General features: G+C 44.2%; 1 protein-coding gene across 1 annotated transcript in view; it reads right to left on the reverse strand.

The window, feature by feature from the left end:
• Positions 1 to 26,864, reverse strand: part of HUWE1 (HECT, UBA and WWE domain containing E3 ubiquitin protein ligase 1) — a gene marked incomplete in the record, with an annotated part of 5,008,559 nt that overhangs the window by 3,678,234 nt on the left and 1,303,461 nt on the right. The window contains 1 exon segment of the mRNA XM_044079288.1: positions 11,097 to 11,237. Within this exon segment, the coding sequence (XP_043935223.1) occupies positions 11,097 to 11,237 (141 nt within the window).

Consider the following 26,864-nt stretch of genomic DNA (forward strand, 5'->3'; position numbering starts at 1 on the left):
TGTCCATACCATCAAAGCTGAACTTGAGAGCATATGTCAACATGAGAGGTGAAGCTGTTCAAGTTTAGCACAGTTTCTCTCAACCTCATCTTCTATCTTCTCAATCTTCTCTTTCAAATGGTTCAAGAGAGCCTTCTAGTACTTCTCTCAGTTGGCAACTAACAGCCATGATGGTCAGGGTTGCAGAAATGCAGACATTCTTCCCATAGGAGTCAAGTACCTTACCTTCCCGATCAGTTACCTGGTTGGGTAACAAGATGATGCTTTGCTGGAATCCATGGATGCCACAGCAGCCAGCAGTAATGGTCTTGCACAAGTACTTGCAGGAATTCACAAACATGTAAAATGGTCCAGTTTCCAGAGAAATGTCAACTGCAAGTACAGCTTCAGAGATACATTAAACAATCTTCTAAAGCTTCAATCACTGGAGGAATAGTTAAGAGCTTCTGTTCTGGCATGCTCTACAACTCCTTACACCATTTCTTAGCAGATGAGAAATCTTTAACCCTCCCATTTAAAATTACACACTTCACTATATTGAGGGTATCGTCAAATTTTCTGTGATGAAAGAAAAAGGTAAATGCCCTTAGTCTCTGAAATGCAAGTGAGGGGAATATCTACTCTACACAGCGGAACTCATCCACTTCAAAGTCAAAAGGAATGAGACTCTCCAGGTTCTCTACTCTTGCATGTCTAGGAACCTCTGACAATGCTGCTTGATCACATAATGGCTGTAGACTCGGGTGGAAAAAATACTGAAACTATCAGGTCTTGAGTAGCAGCCACTGACACTTAATGACAGGACAGCCCGACTATCTCATGCTGAAGCAGAGAGGGCAGAACTTTAAACCTTGAATACCTTTGGGTTCCTTCCAATGCCAGTGACAGCCTAGCCAATCTCGTCACAGCCTGGAAGAAATTACTTCTCAACTCTCCAGATGCCCTTGTGTAGAGGGGGAAACTGCCCTCACATTCATTTTATCAAATATGGGTACTAGAAGAAGCTTGCAGAGAAGTCCAAGCTAGCAGCCAGAAGTTTCAGCTCGGGATCATCTCAACATACAGCAGCCTCCTGAAGGCCACAGCCACAAGACGTGGTCCAAGTAGCCAGAGTCAGAAGCTGCCGAAGTGTCAATGGACCCAATGCTTTCACTCCTACGGCAGCCTCAGGACTCCACTTGTACATCAATCTAGATACTCCTTTTCTCCACGGATCTTGCCTTTCTTTTTGAGCAGGGTGTTTGTGGACAACTTGAGTGATGCCATGGCAGTCCTGGGCATGGCATTCAGCCTTTTCTAGTTCAAGGAGTCTTCGCAAGCATTTGCGCTCTGCTTTACTGGCTTTTAATTCAGCCAAACCTAAAGAGGACCCAGAAGCAACACTGTGCTCTGTGCCCAAGCACAGCAAACTTCTTGAAGGGCATCTGCTTTCTACACACAATACCACTACTCTTTATAGTCTGATCATTTTTGGGGGGAGTAATTACAAAAAAATTGCCTCACCTTCCAAACATACATTTTTATTTTTCCATAAGGAGTACTTGTCTGCATTCTGGAAACCAGTCTGAAAAGGTAGACTGACTAGTAATTCGCACTGATTTTTCTCACACACTAACCAACATACAACAAACTGGTATCAGCTTCTTATTTCACAGATGTGCTGAAAATCCAGTTGGAAGGGCATATTCCCAGCCTAGAGAAGAAAAGTGAAAGCTCTTGAAAATGGGCTGGACATCGAGCCTTCTTCACAAGTCCAAGTATTCCTACTCCAATGATGAACAATGAGGCAGTCAAGGCTTTCTCTAGGGGTGTGAAAATTGCTCACAAGTTAAGCACTACCAACGTTTTTGCAGATGGAGTTTTGCCAGAGGTACTATAGACATCAGAACTAGTTTTCTGTGAGGGCTGTCCTCTAGGATTTCTGTACAAAAAACTGCACTAGAAACATGGCTTTTTGGGAGCCAAGAAACACCTGTACAGGGCTTTGTCTAGTAGGTCTCCCAGAAAGACCCTGATAAGTAGAGTATTACACACTAGTTAGGAAAATTTTAACAAGAATCTTATGTTCTGAGAAAGAATAGTAGTGTAAAATATTACCATAACCTTATATGTCCTTCTCTTTCATGTTTAAGTATTCTTAGTGTGGGATTCGCCACCTCAGGCAATCTGAACATTGGCTCCTACACAAAAGCTTAGACCTGGCTGCTGTAGGTGCATGTGACATCACATGTACGGCCGTAAACCAGGGACCTTGGATGCGACATCTGCACGCACAGACCTCAGAACTTAAATGCCCAGTCAGACAGTCCCATAGAGAATAACAAGAGATGTCAGCTAGAAGTGCAAAGTGCCATATGCTGGCTAGTCCGCCCTGATCTAGGGTACAGTTTCTGAGTGCCCTAAAGTAGTGTCAGTAGCAAAAAAAGGGGAGGGGTGGGTGGGAAAGAATACTGCAACAAGGAAGAGGACATCTAAGATTATGGTAAGATTTTACACAACTATTCTATATCCTTCTATTCTATGTTGCAGTATTCTTAGTGTGGGAAGAGTACCACAGCTTAATGAGAAGGAAGTGTGGAGGTAGATGTAGCCGATTCCAGCAAACCCTGCCCGGGCTCTGGAGATGTGGTCCAATTTGTAGTGTTTGAAGGTGTGAACAGTGGACCAGGTGGACTGCTTCCAGGATGGAGGCTGTGCCCTGGCCTTTGAGGAAGGCTATGGAGGTTGCAATGCCCCTGGTAATGTGTGCTCTTACCCCTTGCATAGGTGCTTGCCATGGTGAAAGTACTAGAAGGAAACAGTTTTCCTGATCCAACAGGAAATGCTTTCTTTGGATACTGCCTTGCCAGGGCCCTAGGATGGAAGGACACAAATAGGTTAGATTTTCTGATGGGTTTAATTGTGTCTAGGTAAAATCTTAGTTGTCTATGCACATCCAGGGAATGGAGTATCCTTTCACTGTCATTGGTTGGAGAGGGAAAGAAGGTGGGCAGGTGAATGGATTGGCTTAGGGGCAGTTCGTTGACCACTTTAGGCATGAAGGAAGGGTTAGTGCATAGGGTCACCCTATCCTTATGGAAGGTAGTGTAAGGGGAGCAGGCCATTAGAGCTTGTAACTCTGACACTCTTCGAACTGAGGTAAGGGCTACCAGCAGTACACCCTTCCATGTACACATCTGGAGTGTAGCAACAACAGCTGGTTCAAATGGGGACAGTGTCAGTTTTTCCAAAATGAAATTTATGTCTTGGGGTGGGTGAGATGGGTTTTCTTGGTGGTCTGATGTGTAAGACACCTTTCGGAAATAGTTGCCATCTAGCCTGGATAGTAAAGGGGGATACAGTGGTAGGCAGGCTGAAACGGTTGATGGGTCGACTTTTACTTTAGAGTAAAAAAGACCAGCCTTAATTAGTTCACACACAGTAAGGACGGGGGGGGGGGGCAGGAGTACTTGTCCTTATGTAGACACCATTTGGAAAATCTTTCCCATTTTCATAAGTAGGATTTCCTAGTAGTTTGTTTCCTGGCCTCCCTCAGGACTGAAAGCACGTTCTCGGAGTAGTGGTGTCTGAAAGGGATTAGAAGTTTATCACCCAGAGTGTTAAGCTTAACATCTGCTGGTGAGGATGAAATGGAGTTCCTTTCTGCTGTGTGAAAAGATCCATCTTGTGGAGTTTGTCCTTGGCTAATGAGAGTAGTAGTGGGGGAAACTGGTGCTGCCTTGGCCAGTAGGGAGTCACCAGCAACATTTTTGGTTTGTACTTCCTGATTTTCAGGACGACTTTTTGAATGAGGGGGAAGGATGGGAAAGCATATAGAAACTGTACCTTCAATGGAATGCTGAAGGAATCTACCCTCCAGGCAAGTGGAGAGTGGTCCTTGGTGCAGAATTTTTTCAATTTCTGTTCTGCAGGGAGGCAAACAGATCTACACGAGATGTGCCCCACCAGTGGACGATGTCTAGAAAGCTATCCCTGTTCAACATCCACTCGTGCTGTAGAGAGGATGTTGTGCTGAGAATATCCACTTGTTTGTTGTCTTGAGAGGGGATGTATGTTGCCTGCAGGAATAAGCTGCACCTGGAGGCGAGGTCACAAATTTGTTAGCCAACATAGGAGGTAGGCCTTGGTCACTCCCTGTTTGTTGAGATACCACATGACTGTGGTGTTGTCTGTAAATATCTGAAGGAGGCCCAGTTGAAGAATAGGAAGGAAGGCTTTCAGGGCTAGAAGTGCTGCAGTCATTTCCCTCACAATGACATGTTTCTTTTGGAGGGTAGGATTCCTGTACCATGAAACCTTTCATGGTAGCCCCCTCACCCTAGGTCTGATGCATCTGTATGCATATGTTGGGTTGGGGAGGGTGGTTGAAGTGGAAGGCCTGGATTCAGAAGTATTTGATGGATCCACCACCTTAGTTCTGCTTTGAGGCAGGGTAGGAGGGCAAGTTGTTGCGCTAGGGGATGCTGGTGTTATGACAACACATTTTTAGGGTACCATTGGAGCTTTTGCATGTGCATTCTGGCAAGGGGCACCATCGGGATGGTGGCTACCATGACTCCTAAGATCTGTAGGAACTGACTTGCAGATATCTGATGAACCTGTAACAAGCTTTGGGAGTGAGTGGAAAGCAACAGAACTTTGTCCTGGGGGAGGAAAGCCCACATCAGGTCTGTTCTGATCCTGCAGCCTAGAAAGATCTTGTACTGCTGTGGGATTAAGGATGATTTTAGGAGGTTGAGAGTGAACCTTCAACTGTGAAGTAGGGAAGTGGTAAACCACAGATTATTTTGGAGTGTCTCCTCTGTTTCTGCAAGAATGAGGATGCCTAGGTAGGGGTAGATTTGGACACCTTTGGTTCTGCAGAAAGCTATGTCTGGGGCTTGGCATTTTGTAAATACCCTGAGTGCAGTAGACAAACCAAAAGGCAAGGCTGTAAGTTGAAAATGAGAGCAGGGCCCAGTGAAACATTTTCTGTTGGAGGGTTTTATGGAAATATGCTTCCTTTACGTCTAGTGTGGCCATCAAAGCCTGGGCTGGCAAAGGAAGAAGGGCTTGAAGTGATAACATTCTGAATGTTGGAACTTTTAGGAAAAAGTTTAGAAAGGACAAATCTAGTACTGGTCTCAAAGGGCCATCTTTTTTGTGGACAAGGAAAAAGTCTTGAGTAGAAGCCTTTTCCTTCCTGCCCTGGAGGGACAGGTTCTAGGGTTCGTAATCTCAGGATTTGCAATACGGGAGGGATGAGGTGGAATTGATTTTTTTTGGGGGGGTGCCCCTTTTAAGGGTTTTTTCCTTCCAAGAAAGGAAATAAACATTTAGTATGATTGCCAGTACCCAGCGGTCTGATGTGATGGATTTCGAAATGGGGAGGCAGTGGGAAAGGTGGGCTGACAACGGGAGTTGGGAAAGGCAGTCATGCAATGGTGGGTCCACTTCTATCTTGAAAAGGTTGTCTGGGTTGTGAAGCAACTGGCCTGGAGGAGGCTAGACTCCAGGTTCCCCTCCTTTGCCTGGAAGAGGAAGGGCTGGGAGAGGAGGGGGGCCTCCTGACAAAAGTAGTCTTAGCCGGCTAATTCCTGCAGGATTTAGGGATGGGGGACACCAGCAATTGCTTGATGTCTTGAAGCTCTTTACTTTTTTCCTGCAGGTTTTTGAAATTGAAATCCTATGGTAGGGGTTGGAGGTATAGCCAAGAGCTTCTGTGGAGTGCTGATGCAGAAGCAGCAGACCTAGCAGAGGCCTCTGCTGCATCGTAACTGTATCTAATACAATTGCTTGGCTACCTAGGAAGCCAGGGACAGTTTAGATGTCATCTCAGATTTGTTGGACAATCAGGGGTGGATGCCAAGAGAGTAGAGGCTTGTGAGACTAGTCCAAGGCATATTTAATCATGTGGGTTTAATAAGTTGATAGCTCTGAAGGCTAGAGTGGAAGAGGTGTAAACCTTTTTTCCTATCATGTCCATGCTTTTGCTATCCTCATCTGTGGGCAGAAGAGATGCTGAAGAAATCAGTCTAGACTGCATATCATGGGATACAGCAATTACACGAGGGTCTGCCAGAGGTGGCTTAACTAGGAATTACTGTTAATCTAGAACTTTGTAGAACCTGTCAGGTCTCATAGGGGAAGATGGCTGAGAGTCTGGGTTCTTTGATGCTGAGGTGAAGGCATCAAGGTAGGCAGGGATGATAGGTGGGATGGCTGAAGAGTCCCAATTAGAAGAATGAAAGTCCAAAATATCAAGCGCTGTAAACAGCAAAAATGATGGACACTGGTTTGTTTTTGAGAGAGGTCGCGGTACAGTTAAGATCGGGAAATTTGCCCTTTCCTCACTGCAGTGCGATCTCAGAGTTGGCATATATAATTAGCAGGAGTGTGGGGGTCCAGCCCCTCCACAATAAAGGGTTCAATGTCCGGCATTTTCTGTGTTTACAGCATTCGAGTATATGAACTTTCGTTAATATAATAAAGACCTTGGCTGAAGGCAAAGGAGATTCCACTTGGAGGAGTTCCAAGTACCTCCTTTGAGTGTTAGTCATTTGGCAAGTGTCTCATTTAAAATATTCTTTCATTTTTGACAGCCTCTGGTGGAGTCTCACCTTCTACGGATTCCTCATGTGGGGAATAGTATTCAAGAGGGGGGTGCAATTTGTTAGGAATAGGAGACTGATTCATTAGAAGATTAGTAGGGTTCCTGTTCTTCCTCTCCTTCTTAGGTAATGGGAGGGAAGTGGCAGAAGGAGGCCTGGGATTAAGCACTGGAACAGTGGAGGAGAAGTGGCTGTGGGCCCAAGGGCCATGAAGGCCTGCATCACACAGCTGGTAAATGATTACCAGTTTGGGACTCCTTCAAAAGGTGGAGTCTGGTGTTTTCTTTTTAAAAGCACAGGCCTCAGAGAAGGCCTGGGTTCAGAAGCCTGGGAAATGGTAGGGGTTTCAGACAGTGGGATCCCGGTCGGACACCCGATAACTGGTTCCCCCTCAACACTAGTAGGGAACAATGTCAGGGCCATCTCAGTGCAAGTGCTGAGCGTTACTTCCGAAACACCTTTGAGGGGAGCCATAGAAGTAAATGGTTCAGTTGGACATCGCCTCAACACCTATATCAGAAGCTGACGGGATGTCCGATTGCAGAACGGCAGAGGGAGTAGGCTTGGAAACCTTGGCCTTTTTCTGTGGTGGTTCCAGATGGCTGATTCAGGATCCATCCTGAACGGAAGTTTTTTGAGCCTCTGGTTTTCCAAGTATACGTTAAAGGCACCCAAACAGCTATGGAGGGTCTTGGGTACACAAGACTGACAAATGTATCAAACGGTATGGTTGTGCTCCAAACCTCAACAAAAGACAAGCAGTTGTGCGCATCTTTTTGGAACCTGGTGCCCACATTGGCATTTACCCTTCTTAGCTGACATCGCTTAACAGTAACTACAGCAAACCAAGCTCAAGCAATAGAGGCAAAAATCCCCAATGGGGTAGAAGAGTCAGACGTCTTCGAGTAGAGGAATGAACCGATCAATGTGACTGACTGCGGCTGAAAAGTTCTGATGTCTGTGCGTGCAGACGTCACATTTAAGGTATCTGGTTTATGGCCCTACATGTGACGTCCCACACACCTACAGCAGCCAGGCTTAAGCTTTTGTAAAGGAGCCAACATTCAGGTTGCCTGAGGCAGAGAATCCCACACTAAGAATTCTGCAACAGAGGAATAGGAAATTCTCTTATACTAAACTAGAGAATGCGTCCATCTTTATTGGTACTTGCTTAGGGCAAATGAAAGCGCTCAATTTGGTGGATTTTAAGCTACATTAAAGACTGTTTGTTTGAACGGAGCTTCGTATTCGTTTTTGGTTGCAGTTTGGCTTTTTCTACATTTGTGCTTGTATAATTAGGTGTCAGAAGCCTAATGTGACCATAACTGCTCCAAGCATTAAGAGGGAAAGCAGAGTAATAATTTTCAAATTTAGGACCTTTAGGAAGTATTGTAGTCTCATGGTATGAAGCAGTTTCTATAAGCCATCTTTCCTGGGGAACATGAACAGTCTGAAATAGAAGCCTTCTCCAAGTTTCTTCTAGCAGGATAATCTGAGGTGAGACAAGGTCAATGCCATCTGATCCTTGAGATCAGAGGGCATTCTTCCACAAAAAGCAGGAAAATCTTAAATTCTATTCTACCCGAATGTGATGGTACCCAAGATGCAGTCATTTAAAGTAAAAACCGGGCAAAATAAACCTTAAAGGAAAAAAAATGTTTGCCTGACCCTAAAAGAGGAGGGCAACTACTGTGGCTGGGTGGCAAAGGAGAAAGAAAAATAATAATTCCTTCTCTAGACACTGGGGAGGGAAACCGGCAACAGTCGGGGGAGAAGGAAGGTTGTGTGCTCATCTGTGAAGTCAGCATAACTTAACACAAGGCTCAAAGGAGTTTTTAGCAGCAGGCCTACAATTACCTTTTCTCTTCATTACCACTGTTTCTCAGAGGATCTTTTTTCCAACCTGTAGATTAAATGTCTAATATTGTAGAAGGAACAATGTTTGGATTTCTGCTATATCCTTGGGAAAAGCATATTGACAACCTTCCTTTCTACCATGAAGGTTTTTTACATTTTTCACCACCCACCCACCACACTTTTTTTTTTTGGGGGGGGGGGGGGCATTTCTTGCAAGGAAGGATTGAAAAATGAGATCTCTGCCTAAAGATGCATTAAGCAGTTACCTTTTCACATCATTTGGAATGGTCTCAATTCTCAACCTGATAAGGTCTCCTAATCACAGCCAAATATAGCACCATACTTAACTCTGCACTGCCTCAACCAAATGGACAGTTTTAACAGTCTTATCCTTGCACGGAAAGAAAACCTCCATTTGCATCAGGATTTTCAGTGTTAACTTGTCATGCAAGTCTAACAAATCCTCTCAGTGTAAGGCAAACCTGGACACGCCCATTCCCTAAACTTAATACCCTACTTTTGGTTTCATATGAGAAGACACTGGGGGACCAGGAGATATTCAGGACCAACAAAATGCATCCAGTTAAAAATCGCAACCAGATCCACTACCATATTTTTATAGAAGGAAGTCTGGTAAACTCTGCAGAGCATGTCAAGCTTCTTTAGAATGGGTGGATTTAAGACAGTTTCCAATTAAGCAGTCACAAAAGAATTTTCAGAGATCTCAAACGTGAAGTAAAATGGCTGCTATGAGATCTTCCAAGATGAGCAGAACCAATCCCTAATGTTCTCCTGGACTGCATGCCTAGTAACTACCTATATATGTCATCTGGCATATGAACTACTGTCAAAATCTGAGGGGTGGGGGGCAACAATAGGGAAGCATACTCTACACCCTCATCTTCTAAAGAAGATTCTGACTTCCTTGGGGTGAAAGTCCTTCACTGAACGAATGGCAAAAGAAGCAAGGGTAATTGGCCTGCTATATGTTCTGTCACAGCTGAAACAGTTTTTATACCATGCTCTTTAAACTCACAGACTATAACACCACTCTTTGCAAGGGGAAAAAGCAGGTGTAGAAATAAAGGGTCAAAGGCCTGAAGTAAGGCAGGCATACATGGCTTATAAACATGCATTTCCAGGAAAAGGTAGTGGAAGACCTCCAGTTAAGCCACATATGCTTTTTTTTTTTTAGAAAATAAGCCAAGCTCCTACACTATTTCCATGGCACATGTGCCAGAGTTAGATCACCAGAGTGGCACCAATTAGACATACAACTACTTGTGTGACCACTTCTATTCAAACATATGGCCTTTATATCCACAAGCCCTACAACACAGAAAAAGGCCTGGAAGGCCACACTAGAAGACTGTTACAAGTTCACCACCAGAGGGTCTTGCCAGAGGCCAGTGGGTAAAAGATGCCAAAACTGGGGGCTCAGAAACCACTTAACCAGATTCGGTGCTCTTAGGCCAACAAGATGTCAAGGGAGTAAATCTGTCTCATTCCACAGCTGTGCCCTTGTTTCAATGTCCTCTCACCCTAGAGACTTCTTATTACTTTTTCCTGGAAGTGACAAACACTTGCACAGATGACGTTAGGATAAGCAAAGGCCTCTCTAACGCTACATTTTTTTCCCCCTAGCAAATGAAACGCGTATGGTAAATCTAAGGTAGGATACTCCTCACCCAAGCAAACACTTAATGCAAACCTCTGTACAGGATCCAACACCCACAATCACTACACAACTTCAGGACAACATATGAATCAATAAAAACTCTTCAGGAATAGTACCCTAATAAGAATTCACAAAGGGCACTTGCCTTTTGATGTTATCTGCAAACCAGAGTTCTGGAACTGAAGACTGCACAAACCAAAAGCAAACTTCCTTCTCTTTCCCTCTCTAAAGCAAAGTCTATACCTTTGATAAAAAAAAAGGTCTGACACTTTCTGGGACTTGCATTTAAAATGGCTCCTCATGAGAAGGTGACTACTTTCTTCATCCAGGACACAACTTTACACCTGGAGTAGCCCATTTCATGGCGCACCTGTGGAGCTAATAGAGGTCTGGCTGGTCAGGTGGACTGCACAATACTTCTGGCAATTCCCATAATTAATACTACTACAACACCTTCTCATATCAACTACATCAGGTTTTACTGCTTATTCAGTAGACCAACAGCTGTTGTCTTTCGGCTTTTCCTGGTTAGGGGTCGCCATAGTGGAACTGCTGTCCACTAATGACTGGCAGTAGATTTTTATGTGATGAGTTGCCAGCCCTGACGCACAACCTTCAACGAAGGTACGCCCATTCATGCATGTTTCCACACAGAAGACGCTCTAGCTGAGAATCGAACAGGACGTCTTACTGGGAGGTGACAACGTTACCGCAGCCAACAGTACAAATCTAAAACTGAGTAGTGTGTAATACTGTACCTCGTTTAAATGTCATACAGAAACTATTCTCAGAATTACGCATCCTAAATCACTACTCGGCTTGTAGAAAACCACAGAAGTACAAACTTTAAAATTAATATAATTTTTTTAAAAGGCAAAGAAATTCTTTAAGCACAGAAAATTTTATCTTACTGCAGCAATACATAACTGTTGAATTCAACTTGTTGTTTACAGTAAATTTTATATACTGACCTCCAGTCTAAGAATGAAAATAGACAGCCCACCATGAGACTGGAATGCAGCCATATCCAGGTTGGTTATTAGGTCCACCACCCGAACAGCTCTAGTCACAAATGTGATCTGGTCCTGCTCATCTCCCAGGAACTTTATTACCTATAAAAGAAAAAAATATTTAAACACACTCTCCTGCAGAGAATCACTCATCCACTTACACATGGAATTAAATATTTTGGGCCCCGTTAATACAGAAACAGTTTACAAATAAACAGTAAAACATTCAACTGGTTGAGTTATTGTGATGGACTTAAGTACAAACTCCCATGACAGGCAATGAAAAATTTGCATCTATTTTCTACATTTTCATCCACAACAGTCAGAAAACCAAACGAAAATGCAAGACTACTAGAAAATCTAAAAGCCGAACACTACAAAAAACAGAAAATACCATAAAGGTAATAAAATTAAACACCTGGGTAAATAAATTTGTATAACAAATCATACCAAGTTAAGTGCATGGATAACGGAAATATCACCAAAATAACATGCTTCCTCCCAAGACAGAAAAATGTCACCTCTACTGATCAGTTCTCCAGCTCACATACGAGAAAATTTACATTTATTATGCCTTTAAGGGAAATGTCATACTAACATTCAAAACAGCACTCAGTGGGATCACTATCAACACTGTTAACATTCAGTGCTAAAAGTTCAGAATTTTTTTTTTTTTTTTTTTTTTTTAGCAGTCCTAGAAATTTTTTTTCCCAATATGCAAAACTCTCTGGAGTATAAGAAATTTATGAAAGGAATCTAGAAATTTTCCTTAACTTCTGCCCCTGAAGAAAAATAACATTCTCCCGGAAAAATAAAAAGTTATGTTCTTACCATAACGTTGCACCTGTGCTGCTCATCATTCATTACTGATGGGTGTCAGTTCTGTCCTCAGAACAGAGTTGGCCTTATAACAAGTTTGTGCCAGCCAAAAACGCTCAAGCTAAGCTTTACCCATAGTGCCCCTCTCCCTGTTACCTCAGAGTTTTTGCCTGTGATAAAGCAGAGGCTTTATCTGAGCAGGTCCCTTAATGTGGGACTTGGACCAAATCTGGACCTACAGGAGCCTTTTGGAGGGCGAAGGAGGGTGGGACATAATGAACACAGATGGAATGTTATGGTAAGAACTTAACTTCTCTATCTGATATTGTTCATCTTCATTCATTCCTTACTGATGGGACAGAGCCCCTAGCTACTTTACGTCCTGGGAGGCCTTTATGGAAGGATGCTCTCCCCCTGGAGACCAAATCCAATTTCTAATAAGTGATAAAGGTATGAGGGGTAGCCCAAGTTGCAGCTGCACAGATATCGTCCATTGAAGCCCTTCAGTGGAAAGCTACAGAAGTTGCCACTGATCTGGTGGAATGTGCATTGACCTTGCTCGTTAGAGGAATTTTATCATGTTGGAAGACGAAGCATATACAATTTCTCAACCATTTAGATAAGGTCACTTGAGAAACAGTTTCCCAATTTTGGACCCGAGCAGCAAACTAGTCTTACTTGCGTGCTGATTTAGTTCTGTCCAGATAAAATCATAGTGGTCTATGTACATCCAACAAATGAAAACGGTATTCTCCTTTGAGCAGTTTGGGAAAAAAGACAGGTTTATCAATGGTCTGGTTAATTGTCAATTCTGAAATTTTGGGCAGGAAGAAAGGCTTAGTCTGGAGTGATACTCGGTCCTTATGAAAGACCATGTAATAGCGCTTTATGCACAAGGACTGAAGCTTGGACATGTGTCTTGCTGCTGTGATGGCTACTAAAAATAGGCATTTCCAGGATAAGAACTGTATAACACAAGTGGCAACAGGTTTGAAAAGGGATCGTGTCAGAGAATGCAGTACTAGTGAAACTCCAAGGTTCGAGTGGTTCTTTGAAGGGTGGTCTGATATGCAAGACCCCTTTCAAGAAGGTTTTACAGGCACGATGGAAGATTACGGATGACTCCTGGAATCCATTATGGAAGTTTGAGAGCAGTCAAATGTACTAGAAAGGTGGAGGCTGCTGCTCCTGAATGAACAAGACCTGACAAATAATCTAAAATCACACTAACAGGAGCTGAGCAAGGGTCTAGTTCTGTGTCAGGACCAAATAAGGAATCTCCTCCACTTGCTAAGATAGATTTGCCTGATGGATGGTTTATGTGACGCCAGAATAATATTAAGTACCAGGGAGGTAAGATTATTCTGCCTGGCAATTACTTAAGTGGAGAAACCCAGTTGTCAGCTCAAGACTGGATATCTTTGGGCGAATCCACCCCTGCGGGTGTGAGATTAATTCCGGAGTTGGATCCAGAATCCATGGTTGGCTCGCTAGGTAAGGATAAAGAAGGGAAACCAGATTTGTCAGGGCAAGAAGGGTTCAATGAGTATTACTCTGCTTCTCAGCCGAAGGGCCTTCTTTGGAAATTGTGGGATCAGGGGAAGGGAAGGGAAAGCATACAGATATCCTGTGGGCCATTCATGTATTAGAGCGTCCCTTGGGGACTCCCCCTGTGGGTGAATTAGGGCAAAGTAACTGCTGCATTTGCGATTTGCTGGAGGCGCAAACAGATTGAAGCAAGGCTGGCCCCAGCGGCTGAAGAACTTCGCCACTGCTGTTGAATTGAGGGACCACTCGTGAGGCAGGAGGATATGCCTGCTCAGTTTGTCTGCAATCACATTGGAATTAACAAGTAGAAATAAGATATCTGACAAACCCTAAACAATTTAAACTAGCCACCAAAGATAACTTTAAAAAACACTGGATGTGTCCCTGCTCACACCCTCCCTGACCAAAATCCTGCCTTTTTAATTTCAAAGTATCCAATTTAGATCCTTACTCCTACTTTCCTTACTATCAGTCAGACCCCTTTACTTAGCTGTATGCAAGCTGTATGCTGCCTAAAAGCACTTCTAATTAGCATATTCCTGTTAAACGACTACTACTTGCACCACATGCTGAAACGGTCATCCAGCTTGCTTACATATTGTATAACCTGGTAATTACTGCAATGATGATTGTATACCTAATTAATTATTGGCTTATTGTTTCTCATATATTGAATTCCAATGATTGTTTACCTAAAAATTCTTGATTATTTTTTTCTCTAATACTGTGTCCAATTACTATTGTTAATTGTCCTATATAGGTGTCGGGAGCTTTTCTCTCTGGGCCTCTGCTGAAAAAGGGCTTTTGCTCAGTCTGACACTCCCGGTCAACAAATGCAATATAAAAATAAAGAAAAAATTCCTGGGAATGTGCATTGCTATCAGAAAGCAGATGGAAGCCCATTGTCAAATTCTCATGGCCTCTCGACAAAACTGATAGGACTTTATTCCTCCTTGTTTGTTGATGTACCAGACCACTGCCATGTTAGACTGGATAGAAATTGTCTCTGAAGGGAGGACAGATTGGAATGCTTGCAATTCTAGCACTACTGCTCTCAATTCTAGAGCACTGACATGCAGGTTTGCTTCCATGGTTGACCAAGTGCTTTGGACCATCATTCCCTGAAAATCCCCCACCCCACCATATTACGGAAACGTCCATGGTCACTGTGGCCTTGGGCTGAGATGGGGAGAAAGGGCGACTCCATAGGCTTTTTTCTGGCTTCATCCACCAAGTTAAATCTTGTTTGCATCACTTTGTTTGCAAATCTGAAAGGACAAGATGGTGTGAAAGGGACTACTGTTTTAGCAGGAGCCATTGAAGAAGTCTCATGTGTAGTCTTGCTAGGGGAACTAAAATAACTGATGCTGCCATTGACCTTAAAAGTTGGACAGCCAGAGCTGGAACCTTGTCTTGAGCAAGTATCACCCAAAGTGGAGACCTCAGTCTTTCTAATCCGTGATCTGGCAGGGAGACTAGGCATGACTGGGTATTGAAAGTTGCTCCTATAAATTTCAAAATTTAAGGAGGAGTCCAACTTGCATTTCTGCCTGTTTAGAGAGATTCCTAGGTATTTTGCTAGTTTTAGAGTGTAGTTTAAGGCTGTAACCAACAGACGCTTGGTGGGGGGGCAGTAAGGAGACAGTCTAAGTATGGAAACACTAAATCCTTGCAGTGTCAAGTGAGCAATTACCACTGCCATTCACTTGAATGGTGTTGGATACTCATGTTGGTGCTGAATAGGATGGGGCTGAAGCATTGAAGCCATGGTCAGTGCTGTGGGCATTATCAGTACCAGGGCTAGTGCCGGAGGCAGTGTCACTGAAGACAGCACCAAAGTAGATCATTTTCTTGGAACAGAAGTCAGCACTGTAGAGGGCAGTTGAGGCCCCGGATCCGAAGTAGTCTGTGCCAATTTGTATTTTTGGTTTTGGTTCAGCAGATTTCTTACCACTAAAATGAGGTGAAGGGACTGACTCACGACTTTTATGCTGTTTTTTAGGAGGGGGTGAGCCCTCAGATCCAAAGATAGCCTCTGAAAAAAGAGTTCTTAGAAAGCCTTTTACAATTAGTTTGTTCTTTCTCTCATTTAGGGTACGAGAACTGAACCCTTTACAAATTTCTCAAGGCGGTTGAACAGAGAGGTGTTTAACACACCAGGCAGTAGACAAAAGATAAAGGAGTGCCCAAGTTATGCATTTTGCAACTGCATTGGTCTTTTCTTTTCACATACGGCGAGAACAACTGATGGAGAATATCTGTCACAAACAATACAACTTGCAAACTATATACAAGTTGAGAGAGATCGCTTTTTTTTTTATATAGAAAAAGGGGATGATACCAACCAATTAAGATTACCTCAAGAGGTAAGGAGAAAAGGTAGAGAGATAGGGAAGGCCTGTACCAACAATTGTACTTCAGATTACCAAGTTGGTAAGGACAGCAGGAGAAACTTAATATGGGGTAAAAGTTTAGAGGCTAATAGAAGGGTATTATCAAAGTAGAGAGAATCTGTAGAAAGGTTTTAGAATAACTTTTTAAAGTACGTCGCCGACAGCTGGCTTGACAAGTCAATATTTACGAGGCAAATGAGAGGGGCACCATGGGTAAAGCTTAGCTTGAGGTTTTTTCAGCTGGCATGAGCTTGTTATAAGGCCGAGATTGTTCAGAGGACAGAACAGACACGAATTAGTAAGAAATGAATGAAAATTATCAGATTGTCCCCTGCACCCTGGATAAGGGCGGACAATCTCAAAAGCATCCAGTTTCCAGACAATCAGGTATTTCTTTCAAGGCTAGAATGATAAAATGACAAGTCCTTTTCTACTGCTCAGTTTCCTAATACACAACCGTTAAGTCCAAAAGCAGTACCCTTGTTTTTAAGATACAGAAGAGAAAGTTACTGAAAGCAACCCACCCTCCCACCCCATTTTCAGCTACAGAAAGTACAGTTTTGTACCTACCATAAATGTAGATGTTAGAGTGTATACCCTGCTGCAGTCATCACACTTGGGTTATTCTGTCGTCAGGCGGTCCCCGCAGTCGGCCTGAATTCCAATGTCTTGGTCCGGCATCTGTTGCTGTCGCTTCTTCCCTGACGCCAGTGCGCCAGGGGTATATAAGAGGCATCCGACAGCATTTTCTTCTGTTTTTCTTGCCCCAGAGGTCAGGTGCCCCCCCCCCCAAAAGATGGTCAGTAGATAGTACCAATAATAAAAGCTTTGCACAAACAAGACATCCCTCAAGCTATAAGCAAATACACCACAAAGGTTGTGTCAGATTTTAAGGTATTGAAAGGTTTTAGTTAGGTCAGAGGGGATGGAGGGAGGGTAACCTGGACTGCAGGAACATCTACATTTATGGTAGGTACAAAACTGTACTATGTTCGTGTTACCCTGCTGCAGTCATCACACTGGTAGAATCCCAAAGCTAAGGATGGGAGGTGGAGTCAAATAAGGTTAGAGGAGGCTAGAAGGCCCTGCAAAACTGCAGTGGCGAAGCCAGCTCTAGTCTTAAGAGTAAAGTGGTAAGTGATGGTGTTTGGTGAAGGTGTGCACTGAACTCCAAGTTGCAGCTTCCAGAATAGCCTTGGTTGGCACCCCCCTGAGGAAGGCTGTAGATGAAGCTGCTGTCCTGGTGGAGTGGGGCCTTATGCTAGCAGGAACTGGTTTGCCATGATGGGTGTAACAAAAACGTATGCAATGTCCTTATCCATTTGGAAATGGTCCGTTTTGAGATAGCCTTTCCTTGTGATGCTGTAGCATAGGATACAAAAAGTTAGTCAGATTTTATGAAAACCTTAGTTTTATCCAAGTAGCAACATAGTTGCCTGTGATTGTCCAGGGAATGCAGGAGTCTTTCTCCTTTGTTCTGTGAATTTGGAAAGGTGGGTAAAGTGGATGGTTTGATTTAGAGCCACACTTTGGCATAAAGGAGGGGTTAGTTTGTAGAGAAACACTGTCTTGATGAAAAATGAGGAAAGGCTCTACTGCCATTAGTGCCTGTAGCTCTGAGACTCCTCTGGCTGAAGTAACTGCTAGTAGCAGGGCAGTCTTCCATGATATAAACTTTAAGTCAGCTGAGAAAGCCGGCTCAAAAGGTGGCAGCGTAAGTTTTTCCATAACAAAATTTAGGTCCCAAGTTGGTGTTGGTGCTCTCCTGGGAGGCCTAATGTTTTTTTCCCCTCTGAGATACTGCCTTAGAAGTGGATGTGAAAATAAGGGAGGATCAGTGTTGTAGTGAGCTGAAATAGCGGAGGCGTTGATTTTAATAAATGAAAAAGAAAGCCCTTTGTGTAACATCTCAGTTAAATATTGTAGAATCTGAGGCATGTCCGGCTGAAGGGTATTTTGGCCTTCAGCTTGGTTCCAGGCGCAAAATCTTTTCCATTTGTCTCAGTAGGCTTTCCTGGTGCTGGGCCTCCTGGCCTCCAGAATGACATCCATAACAGCTTGTGAAAGAGGGGCTGGCTGGTTGCTTAGGTGATGTGCCATGCATCCAAATTTACGGTTTTGAGCTGGCTGTGTAGAATATGACTGCCTTGCTGTGTGAGTAGATGAGGAATTTGTGGTAAAATCCATGGTGGGCGCTGGGCCATGTTCCTTAGTAGTGGGTTCCAGTGCTGGCGTGGCCAGTCCGGGGCAATGAGTATTATTCCAGGTCTCTCCATCCTGACTTCCAGCAGCACCTTTGTGAGAAGGGGCAATGGAGGAAAGGCATATACTGTCAACCTTTTCCAACTGAATGAGAGTGTGTCCACTTTCCAAGCTTGATGGCAAAATGTCCTTGTGCAAAATTTTGAAAGCTGATGGTTTTGGGGGTTGGCAAACAGGTTTTTGTCTGGGCGCCCCCATTTTCGAGTTATCATTGCAAATACTTGTGGATCCAGTTTCCACTCATGGGGATCCATGATGTTTCTGCTTAGGTCGTCTGCCAATGTGTTCTTTTTTCCTGGCAGGAATTGAACTTGGTAAGCTAGTGCTGTGTTCCACAAGGTCATTGCTTGCCTGCATAGAGGGTAGGAGTGTGTACCCCCTTGTTTATGTACCACACTACTGTGGTATTGTCTGTCCCAATTATAAGCTTTCTGGATGTAAGAGGTCCTTGAAGGCTGTCAGAGCATTCTGTACAGCTAGCATTTCTTTTTGATTGATGTGCAGATTCCTTTGATTTGCAGTCCATGTGCCTTGAACCCACCGCCCTGCCATGTGTGCTCCCCCCAGGCATAGCCCTATGCATCTGTTGTCAGTTTGCCTGGCTGGGGGCAAGGTAAAAGGCTGACCCTTGTTGAGGTGACATGCCTGTGACCACCACAGAAACTCCTGTTGAAGGCAGGGAATGAAATGTATCATTGCTTCCAAGCTGTGGCTGTGTCGAGTCCATACGCTTTTCAGGTACCATTGTAATTTCCTCATATGCAGTTTTGCAAATGGTATTAGTAGTATGCAAGATGCCATGAAGCCCAAGGCCTGCAGAATTTTTCTTGCAGGGAGTTGGGTCTTTGTTGCCATTATTTTGAAGTATTGAGTTAGTTGTAGTTGTTTGTCTGGCGTCAGATAAGCCATCTGGGCAGTTGTATTAAAGCTGGCACCCAGTAATGTCATTTTGTGAGGGCACTAGTTTTGATTTCTTTTCGTTTACTGTGTACCCTAGGCAACTTAGGTGTTTTACAAAAGCCAGATGTTGTAAGAGAATGTCCTTGCTTTCTGCTTGGATGAGGCAGTCATCCAGGTATGGGCATAATTGAATTCCTCTGTCTGCAGTATGCAATTACTGGTGCCAGGCATTTTGTGAAGACCCTGGGTGCAGTAGACAAGCCAAAGGGCAGTGCAGAGAATTGGTAATGGGTTGAGCCTGCAATGAAACGGAGGTATCGTCTGCAATTTTGTCCGATAGGGACATGCAGGTATGCCTCCTTGAGGTCCAACGTTACTAGCCAAGCTTTCTTGTCCAACATGGAAAGAAGCTGCTGTAGTGTTAGCATCTTGAATTTGGGTACTTGCAAGAAGGTGTTTAGAATTGAAAGGTCCAGAATGGGTCTCCAAGCATTGTCCTTTCTGGGGACTAGAAAGAGCCTTGAGTAAAATTCTTGGCCTTGCTCCTGTGTAGGTACCAGCTGAATGGCTCATGTCCATGAGAGCTGTAATTTGTTTTTGTGCCTTTGCCATTGATTTTGTGGCAAGTTTGGCATTCCTTTTATCCTTGGCAAGGTGTGGAAATGGAATCTGTATCCTTGTGAGACAATGTCTAGGACCCATTTGTCCTTTGTGATTATGCTCCAGTTGTCTATAAAAAATGCTAATTTTCCTCCCAAGGGAGCTGCCAGGAGATTTTTGCTTGGCAGTTTGAGGTTTAAGTCATTGTGTTTGTTATCTAGTAGTTTGGAACCGGTCTTCTCCTCCCTTCTGTGTTGCAGTGCCCCATTGGTGAGGTTTGTAAAGGATTTGTGCTTGTCCTTTGCCCCTTGGGCGTCTGTATTTACCCCCCTGTGGTCTGTCAGAAGCTGGAAAGGACCAATTTTTTGCTGGCCAATTTCTGCTGAAGCGTGGGGGTTGTACCTGTAAGAAATCTTTGACCGTCTGCATAGATTTTGCCTTATCCTCCATTTTCTTTAAAACCTCTTCTGCTTTAACCCCAACTAAGACATCCTGCTGTAAGGGTGAATCTAGTAACTTTGCTTTAACATGATCAGGCAGAGTTTGTTCCTTTAACCAAGCATGCCTACGTATAACAGACCCAGTAACAGCTGGTCTACAGGAAGCTTCCAACGAATCAAATCCACATTGTAAAGATTGTTCGCCCACCTGTTCAGCTGCATGCAAAAGATCCTGCATTTCTTTGAATTCAGTCTGTTGAGGGTGCATGCTCATCCTTTGTTTTATTTGATACATTAGGAATTGCTGGTATTTCAACATGTGAAATGGACAACTTAGTGCTTTCATAACTAGAGTAGCTGAGGTGTAAACCTTCGTCCATCACGTGTCTAGTGCTCTGGAGTCCCTTTCAGAGGGTACAGGATTTTTAGCCATAGAAGCCTTAGCCCCTTTGGGACCCTGGGAAATTGTCTCTGGGTCAGCAACAGGGGTTTGTAAAGGAATTTGAGTGAGTCAGGCACTCTAATATCTATCTGGTTTGGCAGGAGGCAGAGAATCTGGACTGAGACTAGATTGTAAGTAAACATCATCCACAATGTCTAAAACTGGAGGGATAGCAAGTGGTTTGTGCTGGGGGAGTAAAAAACTCTTGGAGCCTTTTCTTTGAGTCCGAGTAGTCCTGACCTTCCCAGTGGAAATGTTCCCTCATGGTATGTAAGGTTTCCCCAAAGGAATAGTCTTCAGGGGGAGAAGCTGAGGGAATGGAATCTTCAGCATCAGAATCATCATAAGGGGAAAGGAGTAATACTGTTCCTCAGAGGAGCCTGGGGAAATAGACACTTGATCAGAGGAGGCATAATCCTCCTCTTGTCTAGGCCTTTTGTCTGGGGGGGGGGGGGGGGGGGCCTGATTAAAGAAATCAAATCAGCCATTTTAAGCATCTGTTTCTTCAGCATGGGGCCTTGAACTGGAGACTGATGTGCAGTCTTTTTTGGTTTTAGAGGTGTCTTAAGCTTAGCATAAGATTTTATGGTGAGAGTAGTCTGTCTGAAGACACCTTCTGAAGACACCTTCTGAAGACACCTTCTGAAGACACCTTCTGTAACAGGTGTTTCCGCAGCGCCGGCTTCTTCTGCAATGTTGTCGGTAGGGCCTAAAGAAAATGGCTGCGTTGGCCTAGAACTCTCTGCTTGAGAATCCGAAGCGGTCTGGGGTTCCAATTCTGCGGTCATCAGGGGTTGCGTAGGCGCCTCACTGAAAACCGGAAAACCGGCGACCAGCCCAGCCGAGGCCTCAGAGTCTGGCTTGGATCTAGGCTGCCTGTCTATCTTTGCGTTTTTTGTGCACGCCAGTAGTCTGATGCTCCGATGGCATAGTGTAATTAAATTTCCTACCGTAGTGTCGTGCGAAATCAAAGCGTCACTTTATAGTTCGCTTATTGAACCTAGCACAAAACTGACAACCAGTGACCTCTTGGTATGGGCCTAGGCAAGGTATACAATAAGAATGAAAGTCCTTATGAGGTATTTGCTTCCCACAAGAAATGCAATTAACTTTTTCTAACATCTGACTGAGGCAAGAAAAGGTTCCCCAACAGGGTACTTAACTTTGAAGACTTCGGACTGAAACTCTATTCGAAAATCTCAGGTGTCGGCTGACCGGCACTAACTGCTTCTGCTTCAGGCACCGCGTGGCAAGAAAGACTCTAGAAAATGGCGTCGGATGCCTCATACACCCCTGGTGCACTGACATCAGGGAAGAAGTGACGGCAGCCAACGCCAGACCAAGACTTCGGAATTCAGACCGACTGCGGGACCGCCTGACTACAGGATAACCCAAGTGTGATGACTGCAGCAGGGTAAGACGAACATCTAGCCATCTACAACAGAGTGACCAAACTCGAGAACAAAGGTTTATCGTGGTGCAGCAATCAGTCCTTGCAGTACTACCATGGCAAAGTCTGCCCATCTCCCTGACAGGATGCTCAGCTTGTAATACCTAGAAAAAGCAGGTTAAAACTGTTGCTTCTGCAAATATTTTAAGCATGGGACTTCCATAAAAAGCCTACAAGAAACCCTGCTTTTACATACTATTTTGGTCATAGGTTCATACTAGGCTATCTGCCCTGAGGCAATTATAAGCCTAGCCCGATTCTGTATGGCTTATGCCACCCCTCGATTTGAGTATACTGTGCCCTTTTTAAGGTTTAGTATACTGTGCCTCTGTCTAATAGTGACACGGGAGTAACCCCTGGGACAAACATACGATCCCCCATCCACCTATCGAGATTCTTCTTGAAGAGATTCAGTGAGGTGCTCTGCCTCACATGAACTGGAATTCTATTCCAGAGCGAAGGGAGCCTCTGGGTTATGAACCTGTCCCTCCAGCAAGTTCTATTTATTTCTGTGCTGAGGTTCAAGTCCCTCGAGCGTGTGGCTCCAAGGGATTTAGATTTACTGAGGTGGAGCATGTCCATTAATTCTGGATCTGACATAGCTTTGTATGGTCAGGCATAGATCGCCTCGAAGTAGGCGGTATGCAACTGAGTAGAGCTGGAGTTTTTTTTTTTTTAACAGAGCAGCATATGGCATCTATCTGAGACCCTTGATACTCTTGGTGAGATACTTTTGGGGTCTTTCTAATTGTTGCAGGTGTCGGGTAAGGTACATCCCAAGAGGGGCATTGTATTCTATGATGGGCCTGATGAGGGATGAATAAAGAAGCACAATTACCTCTCTTGATCTAGATGTGAAACCCTTCGTGATGAGGTGGGCTATGTAGAAGGTCTTTCTAACCACTTTGGCAATGTGGTTTTCAAAGGAGAGTTTGCTATCAACTTGGGTCCCCAGGTCCCTAATAACTTTCTCTGTACTTAATGGGTTTCCGCCTATGTGGTAATTTGTGGGCACATTGTTTTTGCCAAAGGGTATGACTATAGATTTTTTGGCATTTAGCTTTAAACCATGGCACTGGCACCAGTTATCTGTCTGTGAGACCTTTTTTGAAGGATGTTTGTGTCAGCTGGAGAGTTGATTATGGCGCCTAGTTTGCAGTCGTCTGCGAACTTGGTGAGCCATAGTCCTCCCACGTTTGCCTGTACCTCGGAAAAGTATATACTGAACAAGAGTGGTCCCAGGACAGAACCCTGTGGGACGCCACTTGTGACCGGTTTTGAGTCTGACATGGCTCCAGCAACTCTCATTCTGTGGGTTCTGTCTGAGCCAGTTTGCGACCCATCTTGTGACATAGGGGGTTTATATTTAAGCTGGATAGCTCATCTATGATGCCCGAGTGGGGTAGTGTGTCAAATGCCTTTGCAAGGTCCAGATAGGACTGTTTCAAAGAAGTCAACCAGGTTCAAAAGGCAGGATCTGCCCTTGACAAAGCCGAACTGGGTAGGATCTAGTGTCTGTAGGTCCCCACTGTCTTTGTTTATGAGCTCCATGATGATCCTCTCCATAGCCTTGCAGACTAAGCTAGTCAGGCTTATGGGGCGATAGTTACCAGGGTCCGTAGAGGCTCCACCTTTGTGGAGTGGGACCACTGTTGCTGTACGCCCATTCTGTGGGCACATATCCTGTAGTGAGGCTGAGATTGTATAGCGGTTTTATTTGAGGGATTAGTTCCTCTTGGAGTTCATGTAGGACGCAACCTGGGACGCCATCTGGTCCCATGGAAACAGTGTTTTTTTGCTTTGGAGAGGGCAGCCTTCACCTGAACATCAGAGATGTTTGGGAGGCAGCCCTCTGCTGGGACAGATACTTGCTCTTTTGGGGGGGGGGGGGGGGGATGTCTGTGGGTTCAGTGTATTTTTTGTCGTTTAGAATCAACTCAGAACAAGTCTGGGAGTTGCATCCCAGGTTTCTAACATAACTGAAAAAAGCCTTATGACTGTCTTTGGTGTCCTGTGCAATTTCTATCTCAAAGCTGGCCTTGGAGGATTTTATGAGGGATCGTAATTTTTTGCTAGTACTGATCAGAGATGCCTTCCCTATTAGGGATTTTGCTCTATCATGCAGTAGCTTCCTCCCTCTGTTGTACAGTTTATTTATGGCAGGGTTCCACCAGACTGGACGCCTGCCTTTGGATGATTGGGTCTTGGTTTTGTTTGGGATAGCATGATCCATGCATTCCTGCAGATGTCCACAGAATGCATTTATATAAGATTCTGCAGTTTGGGCCGTAGTTTCCATTGGCCCTGGGGCCTTGAAGGATTCCACTTCGGTTTTGAGAAGTGAGAAGTTCGCTTTTGAGAGGTTTTTCACTGTGGTTTTCTTGGCTGGGGGTGGGGTCGGGATATGGACATCCAGTGAAATTAATTTATGGTCTGATCTTACCAATGAGGGATATACTTCTGGTGTGGAGCATAGAGTCCCCATGTTGGTAATGATCAGGTCTACTATGTTGTCCCCTCTTGTGGGAGTGGTGACTAGTTGTTCCATAGCATTTGAGTTTATAATTTCCAGGAACCTTTGGGCTAAGGTGCTGGGGCTTGAGTAGTGCTCCTAGTCAATGTTTGGGTGGTTGAAGTCGCCCAATATAATGGTGTTCATTGGAGAACATGAAGATCTCTCCGTTTTCAGGAAAGCCGAGTGGGATTCCTGACTGAGAGGGTGGTCTGTAGGATGCTATAAACTGAAAAGCAGTCTTGCCCACTGTTAGTTGCACATGGATGGTCTCTGATACTTCATGCAGTGCCACTAACCTGGAAGTGTGGATATCCTTGATAAATATGGAAACTCCCCCTCCTTTTGTGGTTCGGTCCAGGTTTTGGGGCCGAAAAGCATGATATGAGGTATAGCCTTGGTAGTGCTGGGGTGCTCTCTGGAGCCTTGAACCGGGTTTCTGTCACTGCAGAGATATCTAAGTTCTCCATACTGAGGAGAGCTTCGAGTGCGTGCATCTTGAGGTTAAGACTTCTGGCATTTAGCAGCATTACCCTTAGTTTCTTGTTCCTTGTGCTGTCTATGGGGGTGGGTTTGACTTTTGAGCCTTGCCTAAAAAAGGCACTATGGGGGTGGCAAGAGCCTTTGAAAATATCCGAAAGCCCAGTGGTGACAGGTGCAAGCCATCCCTAGCGAAGCAACGTGGCTTGTCGAGCATGTCATCCCAGGCTGACAAGACACTGGATCCCCTTTGAATGACACCAACATTTTAGCCAATTGTTAAAATCGATCATTTTGTCTTTGTACTGCGGCATCATTCTAGGTGAGGGTAAGATGCTGCTCAAGGTCAGGGTCATACCAGCCTGGGCTACATGATCAGAGAGCTCCTCTATGTCTCTTTTCATGTAGTCCAGGGAGGTACGTCTCAGGTCATTCACACCAGCATGTACAATGACGAGTCATATTTGTATTTGCTTTGGAGTGACCCGAGTGCTTGCTTTATGTGGCGGATCCTAGCACCCGACAAGCAGCTCACCGTGACCTTCTCTTTATTCAGCCTGTTGAGAGGGACGTCAGTGTGTCTGACAATAGAGTCACCTATTACAAGAGTATCAGGTGTGTTATTCAGCCTTAAGGGCTGTGGCTGCTTGGCACACTGACTTTGTGGGCTATGTGTTGTGCGTGTTTTGTTTTGAGGTAGCGTTTGCTTGGATGTCTGCTTTGGAGGTCTCTGTTGCTTAGGTAGATTTTTATTTAGAGCCTCCGAGTATGTTTTTGTGTATTTATGCGTTTGGTTCACTGATGTGGTGGGACTATGTGGTACTGGAATTGTGTTGTGTGAGGTTACCTTCTCCTCCTGACTGGTTACACCAGTTTTGAGATGAGAGAGCTCAGCCTCCAGTTTGGCTAAATAGCTGCATCTCTCACATATATTTGAAACTGTATGGAGGAGGAGAGTGTTGTCCGTGTACATGAGACAGTTGTAAGATTGCCTCAAAATTCCCAGATTCACCAGCTGGACTGGAGAGGAAACAATTTACTGACCTTTGGACATGCTAGAGTATTAGGGAAACTGAATTTAAGACGGACCAATAGAGGACAGGGTAATCGTAGAGAGTATAAGAGTAAGTAGTGCTTATGGTTTAATAGTGCTAACTTGTAGGATTACTTAATTGGACCAGTGAAGGGCCTTAGAATGAGAATATGGTGTTTAAATTGAGAGAGAGCAGTTCTAAGGGAAAAAGTGAAGAGCAGACTTTGTGGAGCCAGGAATAGTTTAAACCCAATTAGGTGGCGCTGCCCGCTGTTGCGCTATGCACAAAAATGCGCAAAACCGTGCAAAAGAGGGTTTTAAGAGAGGAAGATGAAGAGTTTAGGAATTGACCCAAAATGGCCAATAAAACTACAGTTTCAAGTCAGTAACCACTCCCACAGGGGCAGGCTGCTCATTGTTTTTCACTGCCACTGATCAACAGAGAGACTTCCCTTTAGCCCAAGCAAAAAATGGCCTCCAAGAAACTTACAAACAGTTCAAGAACAGCAAGCCTGTAACTGAACTTTTTTAAATCTCAGAAAAGTGGGAAAAAAGCAAGATTTTTTTTTTTGTCTTTTTCAGAGATAGCAGAGGTTCACAAGTATTAACAAGTTATAACAGTGCAGTAAATGACCCCACACAAGAGTGCTAGGCCAAAGACAGATACAATGCAAGTTTTGAGAAAAAAATGATTTTAAAAATAAGTGCAAACAGGAAATTCAGTAAACAGCTCTAGGTTGTGCTCTAAATACAGTTACTAATGCAGAAATCAAGTTTAACAAGCCAGAAAATGCTCAAAATAGGCGGATATGCAGAAAAACTTAGCAAATAAACAGAGGATCTTAATTTT

This window comes from Protopterus annectens, chromosome 8.part0 (genome assembly GCF_019279795.1).
Source record: "Protopterus annectens isolate FY-2018-M chromosome 8.part0, PAN1.0, whole genome shotgun sequence".
Classification (NCBI taxonomy): Eukaryota; Metazoa; Chordata; order Ceratodontiformes; family Protopteridae; genus Protopterus; species Protopterus annectens.